General features: G+C 46.5%; 1 protein-coding gene across 1 annotated transcript in view; it reads left to right on the forward strand.

Annotated features, from left to right (window-relative positions):
- LOC135543152 (microtubule-associated protein 2-like) overlaps positions 1 to 26,817 on the forward strand; it is a 93,848-nt gene that overhangs the window by 60,161 nt on the left and 6,870 nt on the right. Inside the window, 13 exon segments of the mRNA XM_064970233.1 lie at positions 5,041 to 5,212; positions 7,102 to 7,203; positions 8,330 to 8,404; positions 11,710 to 14,703; positions 14,974 to 15,174; positions 15,458 to 15,598; positions 17,455 to 17,510; positions 18,186 to 18,306; positions 19,247 to 19,303; positions 20,268 to 20,393; positions 20,396 to 20,426; positions 20,620 to 20,788; positions 26,722 to 26,814. Coding sequence (XP_064826305.1) covers positions 5,053 to 5,212; positions 7,102 to 7,203; positions 8,330 to 8,404; positions 11,710 to 14,703; positions 14,974 to 15,174; positions 15,458 to 15,598; positions 17,455 to 17,510; positions 18,186 to 18,306; positions 19,247 to 19,303; positions 20,268 to 20,393; positions 20,396 to 20,426; positions 20,620 to 20,788; positions 26,722 to 26,814 — 4,326 coding nt within the window. The 5' untranslated portion in view covers positions 5,041 to 5,052.

Consider the following 26,817-nt stretch of genomic DNA (forward strand, 5'->3'; position numbering starts at 1 on the left):
CTCCCTAGGGTCACCCTTTTTTGGCAGTAGGGAGGACAGCCCATCTGCAGCTTATCGGTAGTAACCCTCCGGTCAAACTAAAGCCCATCAATGCCCAGTGCCCTTCCATTTTCCAATGCAGTGTATAGCTTCTGCAAAGACAATGGTTGATCTAGCTCAACCTGAGCTTCTGCAAAGACAATGGTTGATCTTGAGCTTCTGCAAAGACAATGGTTGATCTTGCTCAACCTGAGCTTCTGCAAAGACAATGGTTGATCTAGCTCAACCTGAGCTTCTGCAAAGACAATGGTTGATCTAGCTCAACCTGAGCTTCTGCAAAGACAATGGTTGCTCCAGCTCAACCTGAGCTTCTGCAAAGACAATGGTTGATCTAGCTCAACCTGAGCTTCTGCAAAGACAATGGTTGATCTAGCTCAACCTGAGCTTCTGCAAAGACAATGGTTGATCTAGCTCAACCTGAGCTTCTGCAAAGACAATGGTTGATCTAGCTCAACCTGAGCTTCTGCAGCCACCTGTGGGAGCCCATGAAGAAACTGTTGTGTCACTGTTATATCCCCTTTGTACTCCCACTTGTAGAGCTCAGCATAGAACTCTACTGCCCTCTTTCTAATTTCACTAGGGCTAGTGAGCTCCTGTCCAACAGCTGATTTGAGGCAATTAATAATTCTGCTTTGTCCATTATCTTCCTCTAAACCAAAGTAAAATTTGGATGAGGCATCCATTTCAGAGATTCCCTGAAACGTACTTCTCAGTTTCACCAATGCCCCCTGTGCTCTGATACCCAGCAGGTCTGCCAATGTGGCTTTTTTCCTCTTGAGGGCCTGAGTATGGCTTCGATCTCCTGTGGTCTCAACTAACGTCAGGATTTCCACTATTTCAGACTGTAAAGCGTTCATTAAACAAGGCAGTTAACCCACGGTTCCTAGACCGTCATTGAAAATAAGAATTTGTTCTTAACTTGCCTAGTTAAATAAAGGTAAAATAAATAAAAATAAAAATTTGATCTGATGATATCTCTGGTGACATTCATCGTGTATTTATTACAGAATTGTTGAATCTGGATTTTCCCTTTAAACACAGCTGCTTAATTTTCCATTGTTTCAATCTCCTCTTGAACTCTCTCACGTTCATCCCTTCGCGGTGGTGCATTACCTGCACCAGCGCTAGAGCTGCTACCGGGCTCTGCGCGCTGGTTCTCGGGACAACAACGTACCAAATGCCCCTCTCTTCCACAGCCAAAGCATTTCATTGATTCAGTAGAAGTGTAGAACACAATCAAATCTGTCAATCTTAAAACTAAACGCTAAATTCAGTTGGTCAGTATCCTTCTTTAAAATCATGTGCACATGTCTCCTATGAGACACGACATGTTTCAACAAAGGAGATTTGCATCCAGAAATAACCTTTTTTTATTGTAGATACAAGTTGACCATGACAAGATAACTCTCCCTCCAACACTCCATCTCTAACGAATGGTGGCACATTCGAAAGTATAACTTTCTTTGCCCGGTTCCTAAGAGGAAATATCGACGTCTGTGTCTCCCGCAATCCCTGACTGAGGGTTGACTACATCTTGTCTGTTCCCTGACTGAGGGTTGACTACATCTTGTCTGTTCCCTGACTGAGGGTTGACTACATCTTGTCTGTTCCCTGACTGAGGGTTGACTACATCTTGTCTGTTCCCTGACTGAGGGTTGACTACATCTTGTCTGTTCCCTGACTGAGGGTTGACTACATCTTGTCTGTTCCCTGACTGAGGGTTGACTACATCTTGTCTGTTCCCTGACTGAGGGTTGACTACATCTTGTCTGCTCCCTGACTGAGGGTTGACTACATCTTGTCTGTTCCCTGACTGAGGGTTGACTACATCTTGTCTGTTCCCTGACTGAGGGTTGACTACATCTTGTCTGTTCCCTGACTGAGGGTTGACTACATCTTGTCTGTTCCCTGACTGAGGGTTGACTACATCTTGTCTGTTCTCTGACTGAGGGTTGACTACATCTTGTCTGTTCTCTGACTGAGGGTTGACTACATCTTGTCTGTTCTCTGACTGAGGGTTGACTACATCTTGTCTGTTCTCTGACTGAGGGTTGACTACATCTTGTCTGTTCTCTGACTGAGGGTTGACTACATCTTGTTGACTACATCTTGTCTGTTCTCTGACTGAGGGTTGACTACATCTTGTCTGTTCCCTGACTGAGGGTTGACTACATCTTGTCTGTTCCCTGACTGAGGGTTGACTACATCTTGTCTGTTCCCTGACTGAGGGTTGACTACATCTTGTCTGTTCCCTGACTACATCTTGTCTGGACTGAGGGTTGACTACATCTGATGATGTGCGGAATCACAGATACTGAGAGCTGTGGTCTGCGTTTGTGTGTGTGTGTGTGTGTGTGTGTGTGTGTTCTTAGAAGCCTGTCTGGGCCATCTGTGGGATCCCAGCTGACTTGTAGGGCATGTTACCATGGTAACCGTCTCCTTAGGGTGTCTGTGTGTGTGTGTTGACTCTTCTCATTTTGGTCTCTCCACTGGATCGTAATATGCATGACTCTTACTGCTAAGGCGAAAGGGCACGAGACAAATCAAGTCTGCTTCTCTTTAACCTCCCAATGGAATTGTAAAAGCTGCAGAGCCCAGTTAATGTGTTTGTTATTTACAATACTGAGTGACTGAAATAAATCCTTGTCTGCCTTCCCATTCCTCTGCCCTTCTCCAGAAGTACGCATTCCTTCACTCCCATTATGCATTTAAAGGCATTGGATTGGTGCAAACATGGCTTGAGGTAGTTTTACCTGTTTACCTCACAACAGTCCCTTCCTTTTAGATCCTCAAGGGGAAGTATACAAGAGCAGACATGAGGAGGAGGGCAGAGAATCAGACTGTAGCCCTTGTTCTTGTTGGTGATTTGAGCATGTTAGGGTTGAGAGTGAGACAGGTGCTCCATGTTCCACACAGCCTTATGAGGATGGGTCTCGTCCTTCTATACTAGTCTTCCTCTGGATGTCCCCTTCATTCACCCTACATAACCCCCTTCCTCACACATATCCCCCTTCCTCACACATATCCCCCTTCCTCACACATATCCCCCTTCCTCACACATAACCCCCTTCCTCACACATATCCCCCTTCCTCACACATATCCCCCTTCCTCACACATATCCCCCTTCCTCACACATATCCCCCTTCCTCACACATATCCCCCTTCCTCACACATAACCCCCTTCCTCACACATATCCCCCTTCCTCAAACATAACCCCCTTCCTCAAACATAACCCCCTTCCTCAAACATAACCTCCTTCCTCAAACATAACCTCCTTCCTCAAACATAACCTCCTTCCTCAAACATAACCTCCTTCCTCAAACATAACCTCCTTCCTCAAACATAACCTCCTTCCTCAAACATAACCCCCTTCCTCAAACATAACCCCCTTCCTCACACATATCCCCCTTCCTCAAACATAACCTCCTTCCTCAAACATAACCCCCTTCCTCAAACATAACCCCCTTCCTCAAACATAACCCCCTTCCTCAAACATAACCCACTTCCTCAAACATAACCCCCTTCCTCAAACATAACCCCCTTCCTCAAACATAACCTCCTTCCTCAAACATAACCCCCTTCCTCACACATATCCCCCTTCCTCAAACATAACCCCCTTCCTCAAACATAACCTCCTTCCTCAAACATAACCCCCTTCCTCAAACATAACCCCTTCCTCAAACATAACCCCCTTCCTCACACATAAAACCCCCTTCCTCAAACATAACCCCCCTTCCTCAAACATAACCCCTTCCTCAAACATAACCCCCTTCCTCAAACATAACCCCTTCCTCAAACATAACCCCTTCCTCACACATAACCCCCTTCCTCACACATAACCCCTTCCTCAAACATAACCCCTTCCTCAAACATAACCCCCTTCCTCACACATAACCCCCTTCCTCACACATAACCCCTTCCTCAAACATAACCCCTTCCTCAAACATAACCCCTTCCTCAAACATAACCCCCTTCCTCAAACATAACCCACTTCCTCAAACATAACCTACTTCCTCAAACATAACCCCCTTCCTCAAACATAACCCCCTTCCTCAAACATAACCCCCTTCCCAGTGGAGGCTGCTGAGGGGAGGACGGCTCATAATAATGGCTGGAATGTTTGATACCATTCCACTCATTCCGTTCCAGCGATTACCACGAGTCTGTCCTCCCCTATTAAGGTGCCACCAACCTCCTGTGCCCTTTCTCACAGGCCTCTGTCCCTGTCTCACCCAGTGGGATGTTGAGCAGAGACAAGGCCATTTATTCTACGTGCTGGTTGAGCTCAAACTGGTGCCTTACCTCAATATAGTGAGAGATTTCCAGACCCTTTCCTGTTGCCTACCCCTGCCTTAGGCCCTAGGTATGCCAAGTATGTGCCAGGCAGATTCTATCCTAGGAAGTGTCCCTTTGTGCCTGATAGAGGCTTGGTGTGGGGGTTGTGCAATACTGCATTGTCATTAACTGATTGATTTGAACTGCCAGTCTTTTTATCGCTTTCGCCTCTTATATGCTCTCTCTCTCTCTCTCTCTCTCTCTCTCTCTCTCTCTCTCTCTCTCTCTCTCTCTCTCTCTCTCTCTCTCTCTCTCTCTCTCTCTCTCTCTCTCTCTCTCTCTCTCTCTCTCTCTCTCTCTCTCTCTCTCTCTCTCTCTCTCTCTCTCTCTCTCTCTCTTTCTCTCTCTTTTTCTGTCCCTCTTTCTCTCTGTCCCTCTTTCTCTCTCTCTCACACTCTCTCTGTCTCTCTCTCACTTCCTATCTCTCTCTATCCCTCTTTCTCTGTCCCTTTCTCTCTCTCTCTCACACTCTCTCTGTCTCTCTCTCACTTCCTATCTCTCTCTATCCCTCTTTCTCTGTCCCTTTCTCTCTCTCTCTCTCTGTCCCTTTTTCTCCCTCTCCTCATTCTACCTCTCTCTCTACCGCTACCCCCTATCTCTCACCCCCCCTTCCTCTCCCCCCTCTCTCTCCCCTCACTCCTTCCCCCCTCTTTTTCCTCATCAGTGTCTAGTTGTCATGGCAGACAGTCGGCAGCCCGAGGACAACAGCTCCTCTCACTGGGCCCCTCCCACTAACGGAGCCCAGGACCAGTCAGCTGCCCTCGCTGGCCACGGAGAGAACGGCTTCTCCTCTTACAGAGAGAACGGCTATCACGGAGGACACGCTGCCACAGCAGGTGAGAGAGCACTGGGGGGTATAGCGACACGCTGCCACAGCAGGTGAGTGAGCACTGGGGGGGGTATAGCGACACGCTGCCACAGCAGGTGAGAGAGCACTGGGGGGGGGGTATAGCGACACGCTGCCACAGCAGGTGAGAGAGCACTGGGGGGTATAGCGACACGCTGCCACAGCAGGTGAGAGAGCACTGGGGGGGTATAGCGACACGCTGCCACAGCAGGTGAGAGAGCACTGGGGGGTATAGCACTGAGGGCACTGGGGGTATAGCGACACGCTGCCACAGCAGGTGAGAGAGCACTGGGGTGAGTATAGCGACACGCTGCCACAGCAGGTGAGAGAGCACTGAGGGGGTATAGCACACGCTGCCACAGCAGGTGAGAGAGCACTGGGGGGTATAGCGACACGCTGCCACAGCAGGTGAGAGAGCACTGGGGGGGTATAGCGACACGCTGCCACAGCAGGTGAGAGAGCACGGGGGTATAGCGACACGCTGCCACAGCAGGTGAGCACTGGGGGGTATAGCGACACGCTGCCACAGCAGGTGAGAGAGCACTGGGGGGGTATAGCGACACGCTGCCACAGCAGGTGAGAGAGCACTGGGGGGTATAGCGACACGCTGCCACAGCAGGTGAGAGAGCACTGGGGGGTATAGCGACACGCTGCCACAGCAGGTGAGAGAGCACTGGGGGGCATAGCGAGCTGCCACAGCAGGTGAGAGAGCACTGGGGGGTGTTGCCACAGCAGGTGAGAGAGCACTGGGGTATCGACACGCTGCCACAGCAGGTGAGAGAGCACTGGGGGTATAGCGACACGCTGCCACAGCAGGTGAGAGAGCACTGGGGGTATGAGCGAACGCTGCCACAGCAGGTGAGAGAGCACTGGGGGTCCTGCCACAGCAGGTGAGAGAGCACTGGGGGGGTATACGACACGCTGCCACAGCAGGTGAGAGAGCACTGGGGGAGTATAGCGACACGCTGCACTGGGGGTATGGCAGCAGGTGAGAGAGCACTGGGGGGTATATAGCGACACGCTGCCACAGCAGGTGAGAGAGCACTGGGGGGTAATTAACGACACGCTGCCACAGCAGGTGCACAGTGGCCTAGGGCACCTGCCACAGCAGGTGAGAGAGCACTGGGGGGCTATAGCCACCTGTTAACTGAAGCGGTGGGTGTTACCATGCAGCCTCGTTGGGGTTTCCTTGAGCCCCTGAGGGAAATAGCTGGAGCTACAGGGTTTCAGGGACCTCGTTGGAGTTGGTGGTTTACCTGTGGACGTGTATAGTAGGCTGATTCTACGATTACAATATGACTTGCTGATGAGGAAGGATGAGACTGTGTAAAGGCCTGGTTTTGTCCTTCAGGTTGAGTTTACTGTAACAGAGTAGTACACTGGCATGGTCCTTCAGGTTGAGTTTACTGTAACAGAGTAGTACACTGGCATGGTCCTAAACTGTAACAGAGCATGGTCAGTGACTAACCAGGACTCTATAGGGACTGTCCTCAGGTTTCCACCACTATTTCCACCACTATAGTAATTAACTGAGCCTCAGGTGCTTCAGTGGCCTAGGGCACCTTTTAGGGACATGGACATCGTTAAATAAGATGGCGTTCTTCAGAGACGTATGAAGTCATTCAGTGACAGAGGTTAGAGCAGGTGTTTGTGTGCTTGTGCATGTGCACGTGTCTCAATGTTTGTTTGTCTGCGTGTCTGGCTGTGTGTGTATGTGTGTCTGTGTCTGCAATTCTGCTTGTATATGTGTGTGTGTGTGTGTGTGTGTGTGTGTGTGTGTGTGTGTGTGTGTGTGTGTGTGTGTGTGTGTGTGTGTGTGTGTGTGTGTGTGTGTGTGTGTGTGTGTGTGTGTGTGTGTGTGTGTGTGTCCGAGTGCAGAGCAAGTGTCAGCCCGTATAGTTGAGAAGGTGACAGCAGAAGCGGTGGCAGTGCTCAAGCAGCAGCAGGACAAGCAGGACTCTACTAGGAGACTGTCCTCAGGTAGGCCTTAGTGACAGAGTTCCCTACAATACCTTGTTTCACACTACTGAGCAGAGCCGTGTCAGGGCGGCACGATAAGTGTGAAAAGGGTATGACGCACTAGCATTACACTGATAGCCTCATACCAGGCTACAGTAGCCAACGTCCGCTGGCCCCCGTGAGTGGCATGGGACATACTGCAGGGTAAGATAAGGTGTCTGTCGAGCCTCTTTCCCTGGCTGTACCATTACAACATCATCGTGCTGTTGGTGCCGTCTGGCTGTTAGGATCGTCTTTTGCTGTGACTGACGTTGTGCCGGTGCTCTCTGCCGCTTGTTAAAGCTACAGTCTGGGTTTGGTACATCCATCTACACATCCCGTTTCAGAGGGGTTCCACTGCCCTGTCCTAATCCCTCAGATGTCTGGGTTTGGTACATCCATCTACACATCCCGTTTCAGAGGGGTTCCACTGCCCTGTCCTAATCCCTCAGATGTCTGGGTTTGGTACATCCATCTACACATCCCGTTTCAGAGGGGTTCCACTGCCCTGTCCTAATCCCTCAGATGTCTGGGTTTGGTACATCCATCTACACATCCCGTTTCAGAGGGGTTCCACTGCCCTGTCCTAATCCCTCAGATGTCTGGGTTTGGTACATCCATCTACACATCCCGTTTCAGAGGGGTTCCACTGCCCTGTCCTAATCCCTCAGATGTCTGGGTTTGGTACATCCATCTACACATCCCGTTTCAGAGGGTTCCACTGCCCTGTCCTAATCCCTCAGATGTCTGGGTTTGGTACATCCATCTACACATCCCGTTTCAGAGGGGTTCCACTGCCCTGTCCTAATCCCTCAGATGTCTGGGTTTGGTACATCCATCTACACATCCCGGTTTGGATGTCTGGGTTTGGTACATCCATCTACACATCCCGTTTCAGAGGGGTTCCACTCCCCTGTCCTAATCCCTCAGATGTGGTACCAGAACAAAAGTGGCACCATTTTGTTGTGTTTTCTAATCCCAGACTGTGGCTTTAAACACATTTGATTAGGATGATGTTACAGGTCATGTGACTATGACACGCATACTTACTGACAACAATTGCCTTACCAGTGAGGACAACATATTGTCTGTCTCTTTCCCTTCACAGTGGAGGACTCTGCCAACCTGCCACCCTCCCCTCCCCCCTCTCCGTCGGCAGAGCAGATCGGACCCATGGAGCAAAGTATGCACACAGAGGCTTGTCCACGTGTACAAACACGCAAGAACACACACGCAAGCACACACACACACACACACACACACACACACACACACACACACACACACACACACACACACACACACACACACACACACACACACACACACACACACACACACTCTGGAGACAGGGTGAGAGGATGAGTGTGTGTGTGCGTGACAGGAGTGATAGGTGTATATCAGTTGGTAGGCAACACACTCACACACCTTACCTTCCTCTGGGTGTTGATGATGCATGATGGGACCGGCTCTTCTACTCCTTCCTCTTTCTTCCCTACTTTATTTATCTTAGCCATGTCTTTCCTTTGCATGGCTCAACTGGTACTGGTTTCCCTCTGTCTTTGTGTCTGTGTTTTGCTTGTCACCCGATGACTCAACCCTGCACTGGTCACTTTAATAATGGAACACTGGTCACTTTAATAATGGAACACTGGTCACTTTAATAATGGAACATTGGTCACTTTAATAATGGAACATTGGTCACTTTAATAATGGAACACTGGTCACTTTAATAATGGAACACTGGTCACTTTAATAATGTTTACATACTGTTTTAACCATTTCATATGGATATACTGTATTCTCGAGGCCATTTTATTAAACTATTGCTGTACACATACTATTCTATCCTACGTATTCTACAGATTACTACATATTCTACTCACATACTGTCCATAATGTTTATACATCACATATATATATATAAATATATATATATCATGTAGTAACCAAAAGTGTTAAACAAAACAAAATATATTTTAGATTCTTCAAGGTAGCCACACTTTGCCTTGATGACAGCTGTGCACACGCAGCTCAGAGCAGTAGGCTTGCACTGCACCCCAACACTGCACCCTAACACTGCACCCTTAATGCATCTGGTCTTTGTAGAATCACCTGTGAACCATGCATGGTTGATCTCTTGGTTTCCCTTACCTGTCACCCCTTACCCAATCTCCTAGACTCCCAACTTCTTTCTGTAAATGTGCACCTCCTTCACTCTCTCTCTTTCTCTCCTTTTCTCTTTCTCTCTTTCTCTTCTTGTATCTTTCTCTCTCTCTTTTGCTCTCTCTTTCTCTCTTTCTCTCTCCTCTCTCTCCCTCTCTCTTTCTCTCTCCTCTCTCTCTCTCCTTCTCTCTCTCTCTCCTCTCTCCCTCTCTCTTTCACTCTCCTCTCTCTCCTTCTCTCTCTCTCTCTCTCTCTCTCTCCCCTCTCTCTCTTCTCTCTCTCTCTCTCTCTCCCTCTCTCCCTCTCCTCTCTCTCTCCCTCTCTCCCTCTCTCCTCTCTCTCTTCTCTCTCTCTCTCTCTTTTCTCTCTCTCTTCTCTCTTTCTCTCTTTCTTGCTGCTCTCCCCTTTTGTGTTTCTCACCTGTTTATTTACACTTGCTGTAGATGACATTACGGCTTTCAGCTCCTCACAGCACAGACCAGTAACAACACACACGCTAACTCTTCTCCCCACATAATGCTGGTCACTGTATTACGCTGCATGGAATTCCAACTGAGCACATCTTTGGTACATACCTCTAAACTTACCAGACCAGGTATTTCATTTGAGGGTCCTTTCATTAATTTACCTGTAATTGCAGGAATACTTGCAGAAGATCACTACAATTAATGTATTGATTTTTGTCTGCGTGCTTTAAAGATACGTTTTAATTGTGTTAGAATGTTTACAAAAACACCACATTTTGAAGCCACATTATATTGTTGGTCATTGCCTCCGACAGAGCTGAAAGTGTCTCACCAGTGTTATCCCATTGTGTAGTAAGCCCTGTCTGTGTTATCCATGTCCATCTCCCTGTCCTGTCCCTGTCTTCCCCTTCCCAAAGAGGAGAGACTAGAGGTTGTCCCTACTCCCCCTGAGGAGGAGGAGGAGGAGGAGGAGGAGGTGGAATTTACCCAAGTCTCAGCAGCTCCTGAGGAGGATCACCCAGGTCAACAGGGGGAGGATTCTGATCAGCAGCCCACAGACATGCTCTTAGAGCACGTTGATATTGTAAGCGAGCCCCAGGCTTTGCCCTGTCCTCAGGCCGAGACTCATAAATTCCTCAACGGGGGAGGAATCCATCAGGCTGAGTTGGATAAACCATCAGAGGAAGGTGTGTGTGTGTGTGTGTGTGTGTGTGTGTGTGTGTGTGTGTGTGTGTGTGTGTGTGTGTGTGTGTGTGTGCGTGTGCGTGTGCGTGTGTGTGTGTGGCGTGTGCACACGTGCATGTTTTTACTGTTTGTGTGTGTATCCCAAATTGCATGTTTTCCTCTTCTCTATAGTCTGTTTTAAAGGCTGTGATGTGGATCTAGCTTTGCTGTGCTACTGGTTTCTTAGCTGTTGCTGCTGCTACAATGTGAACACATACTAGCACATTGATTTCTTATTGCATAAGCAGTCAATTCATTTTGTGCTTTCATCATTGATCAAACCTTTTTTCTGCGGCCCCCAGTTCACGTTTGAACTCGTTGCTAAGTGTTTTTGCCAGCTACATTGCAAATGAGACGGTAAATGTTTTGAATGTCAGGTGTATTGTGAAGATTCATTGCGAATCCGTTTCCCCCTACGTGGGGTTTTGTTTTTGGCCTTGGTACATTGTCTGTGTTCAATTGTGTCTCTGTATTATTTGCATTCAGTTTCATGTTGCTGTCATTTCATCTGACGTCAATGTAAACCAGCAATAATGTAGGAAGTACTAGATACAACACTGTTTTTCAATGATCTCTATTCTCTCTGACACTGAGTTATACTCACTGAGTTATATTCACCTTCATTGATTGAACATTTCTACATTTTCATCCTTTAATAAGATCTTCCTAAACATTTACTCGTCTTAGTTTGAAGTTAGAATCAATATCATAAAATGTGATTTACATATATAGTCGGTATGAAACATGTATTGTATCCTCTATTCATTCAGCACATAGGATATCCTCGCAAGGTGTCATAGTAATTCAAGTTTACTTAAAGTGCCAATATCTTCTTGAATATTTCAGATTAATTCTAAATATCCCATGTCATTCAAATCGTGCTCTTCATTCAGTCATTCTGCTCCTGCACACCATCCCAGTGTCATCGAACTGAACTGTGCTGCAATCATGCTCCCAGTGGCCAGAGATAGTATTGCTGTGTGCCCTACATTGTGCTTGATGGACAGCTATCCATTTGAAGAGGGCTTTGCTTGTCTGTGCTGGCTGTAGCATGTGGACACTGCAAAGAAAGAAAGAACGCTGAGCTAGTGTAACTCATCAGCAGCACAGACCACTGCAGATTTACTTGCAGACCTGCCGGTGAACCCAGAGAAGCCTCGTTCCGACAATCCTGCCATGGCAGAGGAGCATCCACAGGGGGCACCCCCTCCGCAGAGCCCGGTGGCCCCCACCACAGAGAGGGAAACACCTGAGGGAGCAGAGAGCACTGTGTCCATCGCTGAGTTCTCCACTGGTTCCCCCAAAAACAAATCTCTAACAGATCCTACGCCCACAGAACCCGAGAAACCGGTTCAGCCTTTAGTGGAACCAGAAAAGGGGCAAGGGACTGGAAGTACCACTGGTGTGGTTCCTAAGATAGAATACCTTCCGGAGCCCAAGACCACCGCTGAGAAACAGCCCTCGGTTGAAGAGCTCGACTCAGTTCCTCTTTCAGTTGTATATGAGCCCCTGAAAGATTACATTGAGGAAGAGGAGGAAAATGATGCTTATGTTACACCCAGTAAGTCAGCAAACCTTGAGAGCGTTCGTGAGGAGAAACAGATCAAATCAGAGACAACGGAGAAAAGAATGTTGAGTCTCGGACAATCGACCGCCAGGCCATTGTCATTTGAGACTGAGAAGATTGAAGAGACTCCTCAAAGTAATGTCAGCGATGGAGAAAACCCAAAGCAGGAAGCACACATATCTGCTGCAGATAGTCTAAAAGACAAGCAGAGTTCGGAGGATAAGACTGGAGTTGCTTCAAAAGATGAGTCAGGTATGACGGCATACTTTGAGACCTCTACACAAAGGGATACTGAAGAATCAGGAGAACGTGGTGAGGGTTACTATGAGCTCAGTGCTGTCAGCCAGAAGAAGCCCTCAGATGAGGTTCTGGAGGCCGATTCAAACATTAAAATAAGTGATTCAGCACCAGAACAGACAATATCCAGCATAACGTTGATGAGTGACAGTGCCATGGACAAGCTAGAGGATCTCCCTAAGAGGAAGGATGTGTGTACTAGACTGTCACCTGGCAAATTGTCATTGGAACACAGAAGTCTTTCTCTTAATTTTGCTATTGGCTCAATGGGTCAAGCAGGAGAGCAAAACCAATCGAAGCTCTCATCTCTTACAGAGGTCTCTTCCGGAAGCCTGGATGAAACCACAGGCTACCTTCCTGTAACCACCCCATTAGTAACATTAGAGAGACAGTTGCTTCCTGTGACTCCAGAGATAGCTCTCCCAGTCCCTACCACTGAAACCTCCACTGATCTACCTGAAGACACCACCTCTAAGACAATGTGTTCTCCTGAGTTGTCACTCTCACCCATGAAGCAACACTACACCCATTTGAATGACCCATCCAACGACCTTCCTGAGATGCTGGACCTAGCCGGTGTTAAGCCCAAACCCACCCTGGAGAAGAGGGAGCTGGACCAGCATAATAGAAGGAGGTCTGTCCCTGCCTGTCCATCTGCTGCTCTGGTGGGCAGTTCTCTGGCCAAGCTGGTGCTGGGGAACCAGCAGACGCCCAGGGTGGTGGGTGGAGAGGAGAGCCAGCAGGAGGAGCGTGGTTACTGCGTGTTTAGTGAGTACTCTGGTCCCATGCCCTCGCCTGCCGATCTGCACAGCCCAGTGGGCTCCCCACACCAACGGTTCCCCACAGTGACTGAAGGGGACAGTGACGAGGAACTGGGAGCCATTGCGGAAGAGGGCGAGCAAAAGCTGGCACCACATAAAATAAACCAGGCAGAGGAATCGGTTGGAGGAACGGTTAAGTCAACTTTGGTGCTTGAAAGAGCTGTCACGGCAGGTGTCAAACCGGATCGTCTGAGGATCCCTGTGGCTCCATCCAAAGACAAACTGACAGAGTTCCGGCTGGAGAGCGGTCTTCCCGGGGACATCAAAACCCAAGCCATTCCTGAGGTAGAGTTGGAGCAGGACCTCTCCAGAGAAGCGTCCCCCATCCCACCAGACTTCGCATTTACTTTTGGCACTGAGGTGAAGGACACCAAGCTTTTTGCGACCCCTGAGTCTCCAGCAAAAAATGTTGCTGCTGTGGAAGGAACCAAAGTTGAGGAAGTCACAGCTGAAGTCAAAGTAGAGGTGGCGTCAGCAAGGATTGGGAAGAGTCAGAAGACTGGTCTTAAAAAGCCAGAGATGGAGAAAGTGGAGGAGACCTCAGACCCAGACCATCAGAATGCTGTTGAAGACTTACAGCCAAAGGATGTTAGAGGACTGGAGAGAGAAAAGAAAAAAGAACCCATGACATCATCACCTGAATCATTAGTGGAGATCATCAATGCGCAGGACAAGAAGCGTGAAAGTGAACCAGAGATGTCAACATTACCAGCGGAGGCTGTCGTTCCAAAAGAAGAGGCCAAGACCAAAGTTGAAGAAACATCACCAACACCCTTTAACGTGAGCACTGCAGACGTGGAGGAAGCCACAGAGCAACTAGAAGAGAAAAGTCCAGAGAAAAGTGTTTCTGGAAGTTCTCCAGTTATAGTCATACCTCAGGCACAAGTTGAGGAAGAGGAGGAGGAAGACGATATAGAAGTAGCTGAGGAAGTCTTGGAGGAAGTTGAAGGCCCTCCTGTGCTCCTCAAGGAGAAAGAGCAAGAGAGTCACCCTATGGAGAAGCAGGAGGAGGTGGCAGAAGAGGTGAGGGTGGTGGGTGGGGCGGAGGAGGTGATGGTTGAAAATCCTAAAGATTTGGAGTCTGCTGTTGCTGGGGTTGACGAATCATGTGATGCGACTGCCCCAACCATTGATGAAGGGGATTATGCCGATCGCATCTCTCATCTATCTGCCTGCTCTGGAAACGACCAGCCACAAACCCTCGATGGAAAGGAGGCAGAGAAAGAGAAGAATAAAGTGGAGGATAAAGAAGGGGTGGTGCTGCAGGAAGAGGAGGAGTCCGCTGAAGTGGGGCAGGAAGTTGAGATGAAGGCTTCCAGTCGCGAGGAGACAGAGACCCCAGACGTACTGCGGAGCCAGACCAGCGAGACCACCGCTCTCGACGAGACCACCATGGACGTCTCCATGTTAGACAGCGAGAGTGGCTGGGTGGACTCACAAGGTAGTAGTCTCAAAATGTGCATGCAATTCTAACAATGTAAATGCAAAATGTTACCTTCACATGTTATTGCTTGAGTAACTCACACAACAAACAGGCGTTTTAACTGGACTATAAACCACAATACACAATCTATATCGTGGAAATCTTGAAATGCAACTTTATACCCAGATGGTCCATTCTATTCAATATAGATCATGTTGAATACCGGACATATGGGCCAGGTGTATGTGGGCTTAGCCCTCCTGTCCTATCTCATTCCCTATGCTGCAGATGATGACAGAAGCGTAATGACAGAGCAGATTGAAGCTCTGCCCAAAACACAGAGTCCTGTCAAGACTGCCCTGGTAGAGAGACCCTCTAATAAACGCCCCCCCGGCAGAGGACAGGGGCGCGCCTCCACCCCCGAGCGCAAACTCAACCGCAGAGAGCCCGTCAGTCGTCGTCCAAAGGAGGAAGAGAAGAAGAAAAAAGGTTTCTAGATCTAGAATGTTAGATCGTCCATGTTATTCTGTGTTATTTACTGTATATATCTGTGGTACTGATGAACATCACTTCTGTCATGGAAATCTTTTAAATTGCACTGGCAAGGATTTGTTTTAGTTTTATTACACAGTTTGTAAATGACAATGTTACCACCTCTTCGTGGTCTTGAGACCCATACTGTGTGTTGATTAAATGTAAATTGCACCACGCTATAATGACAACAGATGTCCACTTCCTTCCTGTTGTTAACCCTGTCTTCCCTCTCTGCTAGCGGGGACGAAGAGAACTGAACAGTGTAAGGTATCAGTCCTCCAGTGTCGCTCTCCCACTCGGAGGATTGTAGTCAAAGCTGCTACGTTCAGACAAGCTAGACCTGCTTCGCACCACGGCTCTGCTAGACGCAAGCCACCAGGTGACCTACCTACCGTCCTCACAGCAGGGAAACCGATGCAATGTAGCTGGCAATGTAGCTGGCCAAAAACAGAATGTGCACTGCAGACCCATCGCAAGATGTTTCTCTGTTGTTCATTTTTTTTTCTCTGTCATTGTATTCCTGTATTGGTCGTTATTTTGATGTTTTGTTTTTGAGAATCATGAGATCATGTTGCATTATGCTCGTCCAAGCTGTACGCTCTGTGTTTGGGGAGTGGTTGTGCTTTGTGAGGACAATGTGCTACTATGGTTGTGCTTTGTGAGGACAATGTGCCACTATCCCAGCTAGCACATAACGTTCTGAGAACCGTATGTTTCTTAGAGCTTGGTGAGAGCATTAACGTTCTGGGAATGGTGCAGGGTAGTTCCTTGGATTTAGAACATTCTCAGCACATTTAAGGAACTTAACCAAACTAAAACACAATTTTCTCGGTATTTCATTACTTTAACAAAAGTTTCCTAAAAGTTCAAACATCGTTACATTTCATTTCAATTTTGGTAATGTTCTAGTAATGTTCTTTAACTGATTTGACATTGGGAATCTCTCTAGATAGTTCTATGCTCATGGTTCTATTTAAAGTTATGTTCAGAAAATGTTAAGAAAACATTCCGGAAAAACCACAAGAATACTTTAGAGAACGTTCTAAGAATGTTATTTAAAACATATACCTTCCGTTCTCAGCATCAACATAATGGGGTCTGTTTGAATAGACTAAAATTAACATTTTTGTATGTGTAAAAAAAACATGGCAGGCTGGTGGCGCAGTGGACTAATTGTATGGATAGAGAACAGTTGATTATAGGTTTGAATCTCACTGATGCTGTGTGTTTGCATGATTAATGCCAAAGGAAATCAATTTCTGCGTGCTTGGAGTTCCAAAAAGTGAACCCAAATAATCTAGCAGTTTTGTTAAAATCATATTGAAACATTCAGTGAACGTTTTAAGGAAGCTATTCAAAAATCTCAACAACAAAAAATAGTTCTCAGAGCGTAAATAAAACCTCAGAAGAAAACTTTCAAGGAACTAGACTAAAACATTCTCAGAACCTCCAGCAACCCATAGGAGGCTAAATGTTCACTTCCATTCTCAGAATGTTTCAAAAAACATTCAGTTTTACCAGTCAGAAAACTTATGGCTTCATTCCCAGAACCAATGGGAAACCAAAAACGCACGTTCCCCCAACTTCCAAGGAACCAAGTGTGCTAGCTTGGATGGTGTTTGTCTTGAGCCACAGTACTATACCTTGCTCTTCTGTTTGATAGAAGTGACTGGCAGGTGTCTGACTGGGGTGCTGCTGTGTGAACTGAAATATGGGTGAATTTGGTCAGTAACAAATTAGCCCGACAGAAATGCTTCCTTGAAGATTTGCAGTAAGAATGCATCACTTCTGCATTAGAACGTTTCCTGATTCAGTGGTTAAAGATAGAGTGCACTGGCTGTGTGTGTGGACTGTGTGTGTGTTCGAGTGTTTGAGATTATTGATGGGTTGTCGTCTTCTCTGGTATCTGGCGTGTGCTGCATTCCCTCTACTCATTGCTACTGCTGTGTGTTTCTGTTGGCTGATATCACCCTCTGCTGGCCTAGCCCTGACAGTTGATTATTCTCTCTCTCTCTCTCGCGCGCTCTCGCTCTCTCCTCTCTCTCTCTCTCTCTCTTGGTCTCTATCTCCCTTTCTCTCTCTCTCTCTCTCTCTCTCTCTCTCTCTCTCTTTCTCTTTCTCTCTCTCTCTCTCTCTCTCTCTCTCTCTCTCTGTCCCTCCCTCTCTTCCTGTATCCCTCTCTCTCTTCCCTCTCTGTCCCTCCCTCTCTCCCTCTCTCTCTCTCTTTCTCCTCAGCCGTGGAGGACCAGCAGCCTCTTAATGTGACCCACCAATCCCGGGAAAGGACCTCTGTAAGTAATACACACATTGTCACTGACATCCCACCTCCGATATGTCTTCGGTCTTTGTATTTCATTATTTTCCCATCTCTCATCTCCTGTCTGTCATTCTGTCTATTATTTGTCCATGTCTCTGTCTGTCCTGCATGCCATCCATTCATCCTACCTGTGTTGCCATGGCTACCGTCTAGAGCCTCACACGCACCGCCTTAAAAAACCATCGACTGACCAGGGGGGTAGAGGATCTGTCCCCCAGGCCCAACTCTGCATGCTCCCACACTAAACCCAAACCACTAGTGGAGGCGGAGTTATGCGGGCCACGCCCCTCCTCCGCATGCTCAGGCAGAAACTCCCCCTCACCCTCACTGCAGAGGCGGGGGCGGAGGGAAGAGAAGGTGAGGAGGAGGGGAAAGGAAAATACACACCCTTTAGAGCAGTACCCTCCCTCCTTCGTGGATAGGTGCAATTCATTCCATATTGGTAATATTCTAATGTTCCGTAACGACTATGTCAGAGATGTTCATTCGTTTTTGTCCATTCCTTCTCACAATCACACATTTGGGTATTACAAGTAATGTAGTTCTCAGCAATCGGGTGTTTTCGGTATGTTGTTATTAGATCTATGGCATGTGTTTGTATCTGTGTCTGCTAAGTGCTCATACATGTCCTGCATGTTGTGTGTGACAGGAGGGTACCTACCGGACTCCAGAAAAGAGGTCCTCTCTGCCCAGGCCTGCCTCCTCCCTGCCCCGCCGTGCCCCCCCAGCAGAGCACGACAACACCAGCCCTGCCCCCCGCAGGCCCACCTGTAAGTAACCCTCCCCTCAACACACTGTTTTTTCAGACAGATCATATACTGCCATATTAACCAGTATTATATACACATATGACAGAACAGTATAGGAGATTTGCTATTGAATGTGTTGATGATACTATATGTAAAGACACTCTGTCTCTCTTACTATGCGCTTTCCCTTTTCACACGTTTCTGTCATTTGACTGCTATCTAATCTCTTAACTCAACAACTATCCTCTGCTCAACTCAACTCTGTTTCTCTCTTAACTCAACAACTGTCCTCTGCTCAACTCAACTCTGTTTCTCTCTTAACTCAACAACTGTCCTCTGCTCAACTCAACTCTGTTTCTCTCTTAACTCAACAACTGTCCTCTGCTCAACTCAACACTGTGTCTCTCTTAACTCAACAACTATTCTCTGCTCAACTCAACTCTGTTTCTCTCTTAACTCAACAACTATCCTCAACTCAACTTTGTTTCTCTCTTAACTCAACAACTCTCCTAACTCCTCCTCTTAACTCACACCAACTCTCCTCTCTCTTAACTCCTCCTCCTCCTCCTCCTCCTTCCTCCTCCTCCTCCTCCTCCTCCTATCCCCCTTTCTCCTCCTCCTCCTCCTCCTTCTCCTCTAACTCCTCCTCCTCCTTCCCTCTAACTCTTCCTTCCTTCTCCTCTAACTCCTCCTCCTCCTCCCTTCTCCTCTAACTCATCCTCCTCCCTTCTCCTCTCTCATCCTCCTCCTCTTCTTCTCCTCCTAACTCTTCCTCCTCCCTCTTCTCCTCCTCCTCCCCCTCTCCTCCTCCTCCTCCTTCTCCTCTAACTCATCCTCCTCCCTCTAACTCCTCTTCCTCCTTCTCCTCTAACTCATCCTCCTCCCTCTAACTCCTCCTCCTTCTTCTCCTCTAACACCTCCTCGTCCCGCTAACTCCTCCTCCTCCCTCTTCTCCCTGTAGCAATTCAAACTGAGCCCAGAGGGGAGCACAGGTCTGGGAGGTCCCCTAGTATCGCAGGTAGATCACAGATAGATCCACTCTGTCATCCACACCACACCCTGGCTGTCTCTCACTAGCTTTGATAGATCCACTCTGTTATCCACACCACGCCCTGGGTGTCTCTCACTAGCTTTGATAGATCCACTCTGTCATCCACACCAACCCTGGCTGTCTCTCACTAGCTTTGATATATCCACTCTGTCATCCACACCATGCCCTGGCTGTCTCTCACTAGCTTTGATAGATCCACTCTGTTATCCACACCAACCCTGGCTGTCTCTCACTAGCTTTGATAGATCCACTCTGTTATCCATACCATGCCCTGGCTGTCTTCAGTAGCTTTGATATATCCACTCTGTCATCCACACCATGCTCTGGCTGTCTCTCACTAGCTTTGATATATCCACTCTGTTATCCACACCATGCCCTGGCTGTCTCTCACTAGCTTTGATAGATCCACTCTGTTATCCACACCATGCCCTGGCTGTCTCTCACTAGCTTTGATAGATCCACTCTGTCATCCACACCATGCCCTGGCTGTCTCTCACTAGCTTTGATAGATCCACTCTGTCATCCACACCATGCCCTGGCTGTCTATCAGTAGCTTTGATAGATCCACTCTGTCATCCACACCACACCCTGGCTGTCTATCAGTCTCTCATCACACCATGCCCTGGCTGTCTCTCAATCTACATTGCTGAAGCACGCCAGATCTTACAATGCCTGGATAGGTATTTTACGTATCAGCCAACCACATCATATTTTATAGCAATATGATGCCCAACGGCAAAAGTCCACGATATGGCACGCAGGCATTGGTTGATGCATGCAACGTCTGAGCAGGGGAACGCAAGCTCTGTCTGCATGTTTATCAATCAGCCATTTTGTTTTGTCTTATTGATGAAGTCAGTGACCTTATTGCTCTGTAAAAGTATTATATACTTTTACCCTGACTTCTGTTACCTCTCTGTCTCCCATCCAGTCGGCACCAATTCGTCGGCCCGTTCCCGTTCGGCCCGGAGCGGAGCCTCCACGCCCCACACCCCCGGCTCCACAGCGGTCACCCCAGGAACACCACCCAGCTACTCCTGCCGCACCCCTGGGAGTCGCACCCCGGCAGCCACACACCCAAGTCTCTCAGGTTGGTAGTCTAGACGTTAGAGAAGTGGGCCAGCAACCTGAGGGTTGCCGGTGTAAATCCCACATCGTCATTGAAAGCTTGTTTGCGTGGTTGCATATGTGTGTGAATCTCCGGGGTTTGGGTTTGTAAGCAAAATGACATATGTCCGTTCTCTGCAAAATAGTAGACAAAGTTGTTCTGTTGTTCTATTCAGCCTCCTCACTCAGGAGAAGAAGTTTGCTGTGATCCGCACACCGCCCAAGTCGCCCTCTACCACACCCAAGCAGCTGCGCGTCCTCAACCAGCCCCTGCCTGACCTGAAGAACATCAAGTCCAAGATCGGCTCCACAGACAACATGAAGTACCAGCCCAAAGGTGGACAGGTGAGATGACAACCACTCAGCATAGGGGATATGGCCTGTGTTGAATACCACTGTGGTCAACAGTCGTGGCTCTATTGCGGTCTCTCTGTCTGTTTCTCTCTCTCTCTAACTATCTCTCTCTCCCTTTCTCTCTCGCTTTTCCACCGTGCGCACTGTTCCCTGTTTCCTTCTCTGTTCCCTTTTCCCTGTTCCCTGCACATTGTCCTCTAACCACCACTCTCCTCTCCTCTCCTCTCATCTCCTCTCCTCTCCTCTCTTCTCTTCTCTTCTCTTCTCTTCTCTTCTCTTCTCTCTCCTTCCTCTCTCTCCTCTCCTTCCTCTCCTCTTCTCTCCTCTCTCCCTCTCCTCTCCTCTCTCCTCTCCTCTCCTCTCCTTTCTCCTCTCTCCTCTCCTCTTCTCCTCTCCTCTCCTCTCCTCTCCTCTCCTCTCCTCTCCTCTCCTCTCCTCTCCTCTCCATCATAAAGCACTGCATCTGTTTCTGGTCCTGCTACGTTGCACCTGCCCGCCCACATTCTCAGTCTCCCACTCCCTGTGTGTGCTGTTTCTCCATCTCTGCCAAAGCAAATGTTTATCCTCCCTTCTCATTAGCCGAGGGTTGTTTACTCTCTGGTCCGATTGGTTGACAGTTGTTTACCCTCTGGTCTGATTGGTTGAGGGCTGTTTGACCTCTGGCATGATAAGGAGAAGTGGATTTGAACCAGAAGCCATAAACTAAAGATCCCGATCTGTAGTCATTTCAGCTCCATCAAATTGGAGGTAATTGCTGTAGCTTTAAAACTGCTAGTTCTCTCAGCCTCATGACAAGATGTGCAGAATAGCATTTTAAAACTTCAAATGTTTCTCTCTGCACCATGGCAAAAATATCTGCTTTCTTAAAAAACTCTTTGTCCGACCCTGTTTCCCATGACAACAATGTGAGTTGGCTATACAGCAAAAACAGATCTGAGACCAGGATGTACATGACATTAAGGCAGGGAAATAGTCTTCACACAAGTGCCAGTGGCTGTGTTCTTGTGGTAGTTTCTTCCTCATTCCCTACTCTGACAGACACAATTAGCCAGAGAGGTCTTTAGCTCATGCAGAAAACAGTCCAGCCTGTCTACTCACTCGCTCACTCACAGTGTACATATTTAACCAGCAAGCTGAGTCTAATAACAAACATACAGTAGTTGCTGTTATATGAATCTTTCAGAATGAAGAATCCCTATTGGCTATTGAGGTTTGTTTTCATCCTTGATGTTGAAGGACCTTTGTTCTGTGAGAGGAGTGGAAGACAGGCTGAGTTTAATGAGCTCTAGTCTGGTGTTGCAGACTGGGCGAAGGCTCAGGGCTTCAGTGGAACACAGCCTCAGTGGAAATTAGAAAACATAATGCACCCCAGAATAATCCCAGAATAATTTATACATCTCAAAATGAATCCAATAAGTTTTATCTTCCAATGGAAAATCTTTATTTTGGTGCAGTGATTTCACTGCAATATTTTGTGGTGACCTGTAACCCCTCTATGAGTCTACCCACTTGTATTTGCTGTAGGCAGCAGTTTATTTAGAATCTCTATTTAGGCAGTATATTTAGAATCTCTATTTAGGCAGCATCTCTATTTAGGCAGCATATTTAGAATCTCTATTTAGGATCTCTATTTAGGATCTCTATTTAGGATCTCTATTTAGGCAGTATTTTAGAATCTCTATTTATATTTAGGATCTCTATTTAGGCTCTCTATTTAGGATCTCTATTTAGGCAGCATATTTAGAATCTATTTAGGCAGCATATTTAGGATCTCTATTTATCTCTATTTCGGCAGTATATTTAGAATCTCTATTTCTCTATTTAGGCAGGATCTCTATTTAGGCAGCATATTTAGAATCTCTAGGATTCTATTTAGGCAGGATATTTAGGATCTCTATTTAGGCAGTATATTTAGAATCTCTATTTAGGCAGTATATTTAGAATCTCTATTTAGGCAGCATATTTAGAATCTCTATTTAGGCAGCATATTTAGAATCTCTATTTAGGATCTCTATTTAGGCAGCATATTTAGAATCTCTATTTAGGCAGCTATTTAGGCTCTAGCATATTTAGAATCTCTATTTAGGCATATATTTAGAATCTCTATTTAGGATCTCTATTTAGGATCTCTATTTAGGCTCTATTTAGGCAGCATATTTAGGATCTCTATTTAGGCAGCATATTTAGGATCTCTATTTAGGCATCTCTATTTAGGATCTCTATTTAGGCAGCATATTTAGGATCTCTATTTAGGCAGTATTTAGGATTTATTTAGGCAGTATATTTAGGATACTCTATTTAGGCAGTATATTTAGAATCTCTATTTAGGCAGCATTTTTAGGATCTATATTTAGGATCTCTATTTAGGCAGCATATTTAGAATCTCTATTTAGGATCTCTATTTAGGCAGCATATTTAGAATCTCTATTTAGGCAGCATATTTAGAATCTCTATTTAGGCAGCATATTTAGAATCTCTATTTAGGATCTCTATTTAGGCAGTATATTTAGAATCTCTATTTAGGCAGGATATTTAGGATCTCTATTTAGGCAGCATATTTATCTTAGGCAGTATATTTAGGATCTCTATTTAGGCAGTATATTTAGAATCTCTATTTAGGCAGCATATTTAGGATCTCTATTTAGGCAGCATATTTAGGATCTCTATTTAGGCAGCATATTTAGGATCTCTATTTAGGCAGCATATTTAGAATCTCTATTTAGGATCAGCATATTATTTAGGATCTCTATTTAGGCAGCATATTTAGAATCCTATTTAGGCAGGGTGCTTTTTAGTCTCTATTTAGGACTGACCTTTTAGTATTTAAGATGGTCATGTTTTAGCTCAGTAGCTCTTAGAATCTGCAAAATGAATTAGATGAAAAGCCCAGGTGCGTGTGTGTATGTATTGTGTGTATGTATTTACGTGTGTGTTTGACTGTGTGTATTCCCACTTGTGTGTGTATTTATATGCGTGTTTGACTGTGTGTATTCCCACTTGTGTTTGTCTGCGTTTTGTCTGCGTTTAATTGGCACAGGTGTGTGTCCTCAGGTGACAGGAGAATCCAGGTCAGAGTCTGGTTGATGAAATACTAGGTTTGTAGGCCAGGGTTCTCCTTTCCAGAGACGTACCAGCTTGTGTTCATTCATTGGCTCACGTCTCATTCCAACCACGTCTCTTGTGATCACTACACGGTATGGGTCTTGCCAGTCCTGTATTTCAGACAAGTATTTGCACCTTAAATCCATTTTTTTTTTAAATCAGAAATGATGACCTTATGCACTGCATGACCATTAAGAACACCTGCCCTCAGAATGGCCTCAACTCAATATTGGGAAGGTGTTCTCTATGTTTTGTACTCTCAGTGTATACGTGACGTCGGGGCATGGATTCTACAAGGTGTCGAAAATGTTATATAGACATGCTGGCCCATGTTGACTCCAATCCTTCCTACAGTTGTGTCAAGTTGGCTGGATGTCCTTCGGGTGGTGGACCATTCTTGATACACACGGGAAACTGTTGAGCATGAAAAACCTAGCAGCATTGCAGTTCTTGACACAAACCGGTGCACCTGGCACCTATACTACAATACCCTATTCTAATAGATTTCGTTTTGCCCATTTACCCTCTAAATTGCACATAAACAATCCATGTCTCAATTGTCTCAAAGTTTAAAAATTATTCTTTAACCTGTCTCCTTCCCTTCATCTACACTGATTGAAGTGGATTTAACTGGAGACATCAATAAGGGATCAAAGCTTTCACCTGGTCAGTCTATGTCATGGAAAGAGCAGGTGTTCTTAATGTTTTGTACACTCAGTGGACATAATGATTATTAATTCAAATAAATATCAACGTACAGATACTGTACACATAATGTAAATGCAATTATTTGCAACGTATGGACATACGGACACGATTACATGAAGCACTGCATGACCAGCCGTCATGTATAAACAACATGATTATCATTCTATGTAAATATCGATATACAGATACTGTACATACTAATGTCAATGCAAGTACCAGGCGGCAGATAGCCTAGCGGTTAAGAGTACCAGGCGGCAGATAGCCTAGCGGTTAAGAGTACCGGGCGGCAGATAGCCTAGCGGTGAAGAGTACCGGGCAGGCAGGTAGCCTAGCGGTTAAGAGTACCAGGCGGCAGATAGCCTAGCGGTTAAGAGTACCGGGCGGCAGATAGCCTAGCGGTGAAGAGTACCGGGCAGGCAGGTAGCCTAGCGGTTAAGAGTACCGGGCGGCGGTTAAGAGTACCGGGCAGGCAGGTAGCCTAGCGGTTAAGAGTACCGGGCAGGCAGGTAGCCTAGCGGTTAAGAGTACGGCAGCCTAGCGGTAAGCCGGGCAGGCAGGTAGCCTAGCGGTTAAGAGTACCGGGCAGGCAGGTAGCCTAGCGGTTAAGAGTACCGGGCGGCAGATAGCCTAGCAATTAAGAGTACCGGGCGGCAGGTAGCCTAGCAGTTAAGAGTACCGGGCGGCAGGTAGCCTAGCGGTTAAGAGCGTTGGGCCAGTAACTGAAAGGTTGCTGGTTCGTATCCCTAGAGCCAACTAGGTTAAACATTGGTTGATGTGCTCTTGAGCACATGGAAAAGAGTGTCTGTTCAATGACAATAAAATCGATACAAATAAATCAAAATTACACATTGAGCTTTTCACACATCTTCTAAAGAGGCATATACAGTTTTTTGTTGGTTTTTAGATTTATATTTTAAACCAGAAGGTGGTGGACTTGTTTCATCAGTGTGGATCCAAGGATAATCTGAAGCACTCTCCCTGTGCAGGCAATGTATGTACTGCTCTGCTTTCTCTCCATTCCTGCCTTGATTTTCCTCTCTTTTATCTGGGTTTTCTCAACACTTTCTCTCAGGTGGTCCCCGGTCCATTGTCTTACCTCTGGTTTCATTGGTACTGTGTATTTCTCTAATTGATGTGTTAGTCTGTATTAAGTGTGCTTCATGTACCATGGTAATTCTCTTCAAAACAGGGTACATTTGAGTAGCAGAATGATGTCAAAACGACAACATTTTGATGTCCCACATTCCTATTATATTATATCTATGTCCTCCAACTATGTCCTCCAACTATGTCCTCCAACTATGTCCTGCTACTATCTCCTCCAACTATGTCCTGCTACTATCTCCTCCAACTATGTCCTCCTACTATGTCCTGCTACTATGTCCTCCAACTATGTCCTCCTACTATGTCCTGCTACTATCTCCTCCAACTATGTTCTCCAACTATGTCCTCCAACTATATCCTGCTACTATCTCCTCCAACTATGTCCTCCTACTATATCCTGCTACTATGTCCTCCAACTATGTCCTGCTACTATCTCCTCCAACGATGTCCTCCTAATATGTCCTGCTACTATGTCCTCCAACTATGGCCTGCTACTATCTCCTCCAACTATGTCCTCCTACTATGTCCTGCTACTATGTCCTCCTACTATGTCCTGCTACTATGTCCTCCAACTATGTCCTCCAACTATGTCCTCCAACTATCTCCTCCAATTATGTCCTCCAACCATCTCCTCCAACTATGTCCTCCAACTATCTCCTCCTACTATGTCCTCCAACTATGTCCTCCAACTATGCCATTGTGGAACAAATTAATGGTTTAATTAATGGCTGGATGGGTTAATGAATGAATGAATGAATTAATTAATTGATGGGTTAATGAACAAATGAATTAATTGATGGATGGATGAATGGATGGATGGATTAATTAATTAATGGATGGATTAATTAATTAATGGATGTATGTATGTATGTATGGATGGATGAATGGGTGAATGAATAACTGACTGAATGGGCTTGCGAGCTAGTGAATAAACCACAGAATGAACTAATTCTAATAAACAGAGGAATGAATGTCTGAGTGTTACAGAGTATGGATGCTGTCGTCCTCAGGTCTTCATTCCAAGTGTTAAACTGGACTTTAGCCATGTCCAATCTAAGTGTGGCTCCCTGGACAAAATCCAGTACGCACCCACCGGGGGAAACGTG

Source organism: Oncorhynchus masou, chromosome 7 (assembly GCF_036934945.1).
Source record: "Oncorhynchus masou masou isolate Uvic2021 chromosome 7, UVic_Omas_1.1, whole genome shotgun sequence".
Taxonomy (NCBI): domain Eukaryota; kingdom Metazoa; phylum Chordata; class Actinopteri; order Salmoniformes; family Salmonidae; genus Oncorhynchus; species Oncorhynchus masou.